This window comes from Homarus americanus, unplaced genomic scaffold, assembly GCF_018991925.1.
Source record: "Homarus americanus isolate GMGI-L3 unplaced genomic scaffold, GMGI_Hamer_2.0 scaffold27521, whole genome shotgun sequence".
Lineage (NCBI taxonomy): Eukaryota > Metazoa > Arthropoda > Malacostraca > Decapoda > Nephropidae > Homarus > Homarus americanus.
The window spans coordinates 338-9,292 of record NW_024746929.1 but is presented as its reverse complement, the minus strand read 5'-3'; the positions used below and the strand labels follow the sequence as shown (position 1 = coordinate 9,292).

Here is an 8,955-nt window from a genome sequence, read left to right as displayed (position 1 = left end):
CTCATTTATTGTCCTAGGAATGTCTAGCAACTCCCCTTGCCTGGCTAGCTAATTTCCCTCAGATCGGCCTCGGCCTACCTACGGTCCGGGGTCCCTAGTAATCGCTCCTGTATCGGTTGGCTATCACGCCCAGCCTTGTACCACTTATTGAATATATCTACTGCTCGTGCCCTGGAGTTTCAAGAACCTTGTCTAGGATTACATCCACCACACCACAATGGAGAAAATAGGGTTAGGTGCAGATTACTCGAAATCGAAAAAATTTAGTAGTTAGCCTAACACAAAGGATAGCACAGTCTAAATAAATGTTACATTCATATCTAATAATGAAATCATACAGTAAATTTAACACTTTACCTTGAAAAAATATGAATGTAACTTGATGGGGGAGAAGGGTGATTTTGAGGTTGATAACATCGAGCTTCTCTTCAAGTGTTATATCCTTTCTTTTACGATAATCACCGGGAATTCTATCATCAGAACGCTTTTTGGAGATATTCTTCTTTACCATATTCACAGTTAATACCACAAAATTGGAGAAATAGTAAGCAAAAATCGCGTTATAGCAAACAAGCGTTCGCGTTATACAAATATTGTTCCGAATTCATAAATCGCGTTAGAGCAAATTCGCGTTATCAAAACACGCGTTATAGCAGAACTCACTGTAGTTAGAGAATCCTCTTTCTCTTGAACGGTCCTAAACATAGATTCCTCGATGGAATGAATAGCCGTAAACCTAGCTCCTGAGGGTCCTGGGGTTTGTTCTCTTTCTTCTTCTGGAAAGAAGTGTATAATAGTTTGATTGAAGTCTATGTTAAGGGTATAATTAAAATATATAAATTTATAAAAAAATTTAGAAAAAAAATGGTCAGAAAAATAGTGTTGACCATCTAAAAATATTTGTATAAAATATTTTTATATGTAAACATAAGCTAAGCTAAACATAGTTACAATATTATAAATTGATTTAATTATAATATACGACATTTAGTTCCAGGCGTTAAATTTCTTATATTTGCTCTTCTCAATTTTTTCCATTAACATACGAGTTATAACAACATTTAATATCTAACTTAAGGAAGCAATACGCCAGCTATAAATTTAACTAACTTAATAATGTTGCTTATTTTTAAAAAAATATGCAAAAAAATAAGTATACTGTATTTCAAAAGTAAGATAATAGTGAAAAAATTGAACCAAAATTATTTTTGGAAATAAAAACAAGGACAGAAAAGAACAAAATATATCAGAGGGTTGGAAAAGTATGTTGAGTGAATTACCATCAATAAGTTCCTCACTTTACAAAATCGCTGGAATCCCATGTGTAAAGGCTGGATCTAAGAGTTGAAGAACTGCTTCGTCAATTGCAGTGTATGTACAGGGTATTTTCAATTTGGGGGCAGCCTCCTTCAAGAGAAAAAACAATAAAAACTTTCTTACTGTGAGCTGTGGTTACATACACTGTACACAACTATGTTATATATACACTAGTACTATGTTAGAAAGGAATCTATTGAAATAGTTCCAAACATTATAACCTAACCTATCATTGTAGCTGTAGTCCCCAAAATTCTCCTGTATCTTTGTCAAAAGTTAATTAAATTTACTGTAACAATCAATAAATGGTAAAATAAGTAAAAAATAATAATAGCAGCCAGAATTTTTCAACCTGTATTACTTGTAAATGCATAAGATAGAACATCATTGCCTATAAGCCTAACAAAGTAAGATTTGCATATTAATGTAGACCAAATATGAATTTAAATCATTTGATGACTCAAAATTAACGACATAAAAAAAACATGAGGAATTCTATAGTAAGCTACATATTATCACCTTCATTACCGTCAAAAATAACGTAATTACTAATAGGTAGTTTATAACAGTAACCAAACCTACCTAACCTAACTTCATTTCCAACGGGAGGCCTCCGCCACCCTGGACCACCCAGAAGAATATTAAATATCTCTGTTCCATGTCATTTACGACGCAATGATTAGTGTCATAAAATTGTCTCAACTACTGTATATGATAGGTATATTAAGCAAATCCAAAAATTGTGGGGCAAAAATTAGCAGTAATACCGACTAGCCTTTGGGTTCATTTATCGGCGGTACAGTTTTTACTATTTATTCACATGGCAAACTTCGAAGAACGGTGTTTCTTTTAATGAATGTGCTCATATAAGGAAAATATGTGCATTAATTCACGATGAAAAGCCACCATACACTACTACCTTGAGTTTACAATCACCTCAAATCATAGCAAGCCTCAGAAAAAACAGAGTTAAGTTTGTTTCATAGTGGCAATCAATACCTAGGCTAACAATATTATGACTTACCTGTTCCACCTGTATATTTATTATCTTACTTTTACTTTTTACTTTTATCCTCTTCGCCACTGATCAGCTCGCTAGGCGCCCGGGCGATCGGTCACGTCTCTGTCACATACTGTTGAGTGTTGTGCTGTTTTTTCTTAACGCTGACACGTAAATTGTTGGGCAGCCACAACATTCACTGCCTTTACTACTTACCAGGCATGATTCTTCAATTTGATTGTACATCTCGAGTCCAATTTCCCTAAAAATATTTTCTTTCTTTTGGCGACTTCACACACCATGGCGCATACTTCAGTCTCACTGAAATTTGGTCGTTTGTTCAGGTGGTTGTCCTTCCATCTTTTGTTTACAAACTAATATCACGTGCGTCGCTCTCAGCTGATTTCTCCTTCTCTTGTGATTGGTTGATGATTTTGTTAACTGAGCGCTCATTGGCCAACCAGCTCCTGCACTGACATCTACCTTCCGACAAGAGAACTTAATTTACAGGGTAAACACTAGAGTTATGAAAACTTACGAACGGCTTACGTAACTGTAATAAAATTTTGAGTATGCTAAATTTACGGTACTGTAAAGATTCGACAATATATGGTACTGTATCATGCTGAAAGACTTAACTTATGAGGTGTTTTGAGTATCCGGCCCCAGTTCTGTAGGATTTATTGCTCTTTGTGGAAAGTAATTTTTTCCTCCCAAAGTCTTGAGTAGGTGGGCACTTCCTTGACACTTGGAATGACACAAGGTAGCTCCTGCAAGATGCACATTATAAAATTGTTTCCACATTATTTCAGATATAAAGATGCGAGTGGATGGACATAAGAAAGATACAGGAGGCCACCCCACACAAACATCTCCCACCACAACACAAGATTAAAGCTGTATAAAACAGGAGGCAGAACAATTCCTCACAACTGTACAATAAGTCAGTACAGTATGAGGATTAGTGAACATCTTCAAAAGAACATTGTAAGCAAGATTAAGGTAAATTGTCAACTCTCCAAGTCTTAAGTTACAAATTTGAAAGGCAAGTTGGTGTTCTAGGAAACAGTGAGAATAAAAAGAACATTCACACAAGTGAATCTTCTCCTGAAAATACCAATTAAGTGGTGCACTGTGTTATATATTGTTTAAATACAGTATGATGAGGGTTGCAATGTTTCTACCTAAACAACTACCTTGTGACTCTTATGCCTGTGTACACTGCTGATAAACGTTCCATTATATAAATGCGACAAGTGTTTGTCTGCCGTGCTTGTATACTGGTGAGACAAAGTTCACTTGTAAATATTCCTCATACAATAGTGAGCTCAAGAACCACATACATGTGCAGAATTATTAATGCAAATTTAGCTGTGAAGAGTGGATAACTTTTTTATACAGTCAAAAGTTACCCAAAAGTGTGTACACTGAGGGAAATATTTTCTAGTATGGAGTGTTGTAAAGTTTGTAAAAGATGGCCCAGTTTATGAATCAAATAGCTGGACATGGTGGCCAAAATAATTATGAGTGTGTACAGTGTGGTGATTTATTTTACAGTAGTGATTCTCTGAAGATGCATACCTGTATGGCCGAACACATTGATGAGATAAATATTAAGTATGAAGAAGTTGATGAAAGTTTTAACAGTAACTTTGATGTGACACAACATGTGACTGTTGATGAGAAAGATATTAAGTGTGAAGAGTTTGATGAAAGTTTTAACAGTAACTATGATGTGACACAACATGTGACTGTTGATGAGAAAGATATTAAGTGTGAAGAGTTTGATGAAAGTTTTAACAGTAACTATGATGTAACACGACATGTGACTGTTGATGAGAAAACTCGTAAATGTCTGGAAAGTGGTAAAAGTTATAACCAAAAGGGACAACTAAAGGAACAAATAGTTGTACACACTGGTGAAAAGAATTTTAAGTGTGGAGAGTGTGGTAAAAGTTATTACAGGAAGAGCCATCTGAACAGCCATATGGTTGTACACACTGGTGAGAAGAATTTTAAGTGTGGAGAGTGTGGTAAAAGTTATTACAGGAAGAGCCATCTGAACAGCCATATGGTTGTACACACTGGTGAGAAGAATTTTAAGTGTGGAGAGTGTGGTAAAAGTTATCCCAGAAAGGGCGAACTGAAGAGCCATATGGTTGTACACACTGGTGAGAAGAATTTTAAGTGTGAAGAGTGTGGTAAAAGTTATTCCAGAAAGGGCGATCTGAAGAGCCATATGGTTGTACACACTGGTGAGAAGAATTTTAAGTGTGGAGAGTGTGGTAAAAGTTATCCCAGAAAGGGCGATCTGAAGAGCCATATGGTTGTACACACTGGTGAGAAGAATTTTAAGTGTGAAGAGTGTGGTAAAAGTTATTCCAGAAAGAGCTATCTGAAGAAGCATATGGTTGTACACACTGGTGAGAAGAATTTTAAGTGTGGAGAGTGTGGTAAAAGTTATCACAGAAAGGGCGAACTGAAGAGCCATATGGTTGTACACACTGGTGAGAAGAATTTTAAGTGTGAAGAGTGTGGTAAAAGTTATTACACTAAGATCCATCATCTGAAGAGCCATATATGGTTGCACATTAATTGGTATATGAATTTTAAGTGTGAGAGTGTGTGTGTTGATCAGCAGAAAGGGCGGAATGAAGAATATATGAAGCGTAATACCACTGGTGAGAAAGAATTTCAAGTGTAAGAGTGGTAAAAGCGGTTCCAGAAAGCCGCCATCTGAAAGAAGCATGGTTGTACACACTACAGGAGAATTCTGGCGAAGAGTGTGTGTGTTATATTACCAAGATCCATCTGAAGAACCATATGGTTGTACACACTGGTGAGAAGAATTTTAAGTGTGAAGAGTGTGGTAAAAGTTATCACAGAAAGAACGACCTGAAGAGCCATATGGTTGTACACACTGGTGAGAAGAATTTTAAGTGTGGAGAGTGTGGTAAAAGTTATCACAGAAAGAACGACCTGAAGAGCCATATGGTTGTACACACTGGTGAGAAGAATTTTAAGTGTGGAGAGTGTGGTAAAAGTTATTTCACAAAAACCCATCTGAAGAGCCATATGGTTGTACACACTGGTGAGAAGAATTTTAAGTGTGAAGTGTGTGGTAAAAGTTATTCCGTAAAGCGCTATCTGAAGAAGCATATGGTTGTACACACTGGTGAGAAGAATTTTAAGTGTGGAGAGTGTGGTAAAAGTTATTTCACAAAAACCCATCTGAAGAGCCATATGGTTGTACACACTGGTGAGAAGAATTTTAAGTGTGGAGAGTGTGGTAAAAGTTATCCCAGAAAAGGTGAACTGAAGAGCCATATGGTTGTACACACTGGTGAGAAGAATTTTAAGTGTGAAGTGTGTGGTAAAAGTTTTTCCAGAAAAGGTGAACTGACGAAACATATGTCTTTACACACTGGTGAGAAGAATCTTACATGAAAGTTGTGGGGAAAGATCTTACAGAAAATGATGTGGAAAACTGTATGGTCTTGCATGCTGGTAGGAACTATTTCAAGTATAAATACTGTAATCGATTATAACATGCTCTTCAAATTCCTGGGGTTAGGTTCTCAAAATGGCCACGAATAACATTTGCTGACCCTGGGGGAGGGGGCGGTACATTTATACTGTACTCATGTGCAAAGAAATTTATATTTCCTTTATATGTTTGCCTTTACGACAAAAACCTGGAACGTCAATGTGGCATTTAAAAACTCATGCACTGTTAAACAAATGTTAAACAAGAACTCCCCCAACAAGCATTTATAAGGTTTCTTGCAAGGAATGTAATATGTTTTACTTAGGCCAGACAGGTAAAGATCTTGTAACTAGACTTAAACAACATAAATATACCGTAGTGTTAGGACAGGCCAGGAATCCAATGCTCTGTTTGTTTATTTGAGGGATAATAAGCATTGCATTGACTGGGATAATGCCTCCTCATATTACCTTGTAATTCAATTGACAGTAGGAACATTATAGAATCCAGTCTCATTAAACATACCGAATCCGTCAACATGAATTTGAGTAATGGTATGTACAAACTGGATAATTTCGTAATTAAGAAGATTTGTAACCAGGTGAGAAGGTTGGGTCATCTTACCATCTGACCTGACTACCAACTGCTGCGGTGCTTTTTGAAGATTAGTGGGGTCATTACCTAATACCTGACCATTGTGGACTTCATCTCACCCTCCTATGTATATACAGGGTGTCCCATAGGTTTCCATACAACGTATCACCAACGCCATTACAAGCATAACTCCAGCTGTGCTTGAACGTGTTCTTCAGCAGTGGAGGACACACATTGAAGAGTGTTTTCAACAGAATGGTAGTCATGTAGAGCATATTATATAAATAAAAGTGGATTTTCATATAAAATTTATTTTTCCTCTGTATGGAAATTTATGGGACACCCTGTGTATATATATATATATATATATATATATATATATATATATATATATATATATATATATATATATATATATATATATATATATATATATATATATATATATATATATATATATATTCAGAAATTTCAGATTAATTTCAAATGCCCCGCCATTAGCGATACTGAGCGTTCAAGGTCATCTGAGGGGAGAGAGCGCTGCCTGCTCATAGCGAGAGATTGCAGAACTAGGCCTATATGATATTAAATGTAATTTACCGAATTAATAATGATGCGATTCATGAAGTAAGGGACTATTATTGAATTTGAAATTATTATAGATCGTTTATCAGTCTGAATAATGTTACGGGTGTCCCAAGGAGTTATTAGTTAGGCGGAAAATATGTCACGTAGGCCTAAGCTAACGCCTTGAGAGGACGCGACGCTGGCTGGCCCTCAGTCACGGGGAGGATTCATACAAAACAAGACGTCCCGCGCTGGCAGAAATAGTCACGCGGCCTAGTCACTCAAAGGCGCTATTGCCGTGATAACAAGTAAGTTCCATGCTTAACTCCAGACAGGGTTAGATAGGGCAGTGGTAAGTAAAACTGCAGCCAATAGTGAGTCTATTTCAGGTTTCCGCTAAAACCCACTTTGACTGGAGTTGACCGAGTTGACTGGCGAGGAGATTGACGCTTGAGACTGCCGTTGATGATTGAGGGTGGCGCATTGTCGCCATTGGACCGATCAGTGTAGGCCTGTCACTGTTTAGCGGGGTAGCAAAGGATCTCTTGAGTGAACGAGTGCTCCCGACAACTAAAACGACGGGACCAGCATCCACAGTGGGTGATCAGTTCTTACCACTCGGGTGCACAACACCACATGTCCCGAGCAGCTTAGTGAAACCCTCTTGCTAACGGGAAGCTAAAGTTTTTCTCAACTGTACAAGGTCTGATTGGCTCACTCCCTTCCGCTTTATGGACGCACTGGGAGTACACTGAGGCTATCTGAGTAAACTAATGGTCACACACTGAGACCGTGAGTCTAGGTCTCTAGGAGATACCTAGAGGAACATCTTCCCTCCCTTATTACGGGTGTAGTTAACACCATTCCTCAGACTGATATTATCTTGACGTGTGTAGTTTAATAGTCCTAAATAATTTTGATAATATTGTTTTTGAATGTTTGTGCCATTAAGTGGAACCAGAGTGATACTGTGATTTGATTCTCAATGAGTGATTGTTGCACCAAACCTATGTTTCAGAATTATGTCACATATAACAGCAAGTACACCACAGACCTCGTGGTACCACCGCATTCCAGGTTGACACACCTCAGGTCGACCCTAGGGACTTGACTTTGCCCGCTAATGACGTGAGCCGGTGACCTACAACCGCACCTAGCCAAGACACCTGGCCAGGACCACACCTGCACACAATTATCCAGATCAAACCAGTTTAGTGTTAATTGTTAGAGGTCAGAAGCCGGCTGGGCCGACCCCATATAAAGGCCCTACAGTCTCGTCCACGGGCATTACCATTCCATTCGGGATTCCATTACGATTCTCATTCTGGTTGCTGTCATCTCTCTCCCGTTCGGGTCGTCACTCGGTTCACTAAGCAGAGTCACGCACGTCCCCTCCCCAGGTCGGGAGGGAGACCTCCCGACCAGACGGCATCGCCAGCTAAGCAGACTCTCCCTGTGATGGAGGCAGCCCAGCCAAGCATTCACTGGGCCTACGTCAGGGTACACGTGAGTCTTGTCAGAACGTCCTAGGGTGAGTTACCTACTGTGGGAAGTGTATTCATTCAGGTGTGTCCGAGAGTCAGTGTCAAGTAACGTAAAGCATGATGTGTTAGTACCCCGATATAATAGTGATATTAATGTGTCCATGTCATTGAGTGAAGTAATAAATAGTTGTATCAAGAGGTGTTTAACAAGTTGTCCCTTTAAGAAGTAATATATGTGTATTAACATACGAGATAAGATAAGCGTAGTGACGCTGTGCAAATAACATCCAGGCCACGCTACCAAGTTTCCTATCTTTACATTCCTAGACTCTATACTCTCTCCTATATATATATATCTTCCTCTTCTCTGTTTATTCTGTCTCATTACATTGGTGGCAGCGAACTATGACGTTAACCCACGCTCCGCGTCCCTTGCTATTGGTAACAGTGTACTTAACGTAAACCCATGCCTTCCCCCGTTAGCCATAACACCTGGCTCGTTAGTT

At 38.4% G+C, this 8,955-nt stretch overlaps 1 protein-coding gene and 1 long non-coding RNA gene across 2 annotated transcripts; one reads left to right on the top strand and one right to left on the bottom strand.

Moving 5' to 3' along the window:
* Positions 1 to 561: 561 nt before the first annotated feature.
* LOC121879454 lies at positions 562 to 4,322 on the bottom strand. Its single transcript, XR_006091333.1, has 3 exons — positions 2,534 to 4,322; positions 1,281 to 1,407; positions 562 to 776 (listed from the first exon to the last, which is right to left on the bottom strand). It is a non-coding gene; the product is annotated as an uncharacterized LOC121879454 (long non-coding RNA).
* A 37-nt stretch (positions 4,323 to 4,359) lies between these two features.
* On the top strand, positions 4,360 to 6,126 carry LOC121879455 (zinc finger protein 708-like). Its single transcript, XM_042386106.1, has 2 exons — positions 4,360 to 4,854; positions 5,439 to 6,126. Exons 1-2 carry the CDS (start codon positions 4,389 to 4,391, stop codon positions 5,762 to 5,764), a joined length of 792 nt encoding a protein of 263 aa, XP_042242040.1. The 5' UTR covers positions 4,360 to 4,388; the 3' UTR covers positions 5,765 to 6,126.
* Positions 6,127 to 8,955: the final 2,829 nt, after the last annotated feature.

Excerpts from the sequence above, each read along its gene's own strand:
- LOC121879455 (XM_042386106.1), top strand. The coding sequence starts at position 4,389 with ATGGTTGTACACACTGGTGAGAAGAATTTTAAGTGTGGAGAGTGTGGT. Across the intron at positions 4,855-5,438 it reads TTTTAAGTGTGAAGAGTGTG|GTAAAAGTTATTCCGTAAAG; the intron begins GTAAAAGTTATT and ends GTGAAGTGTGTG.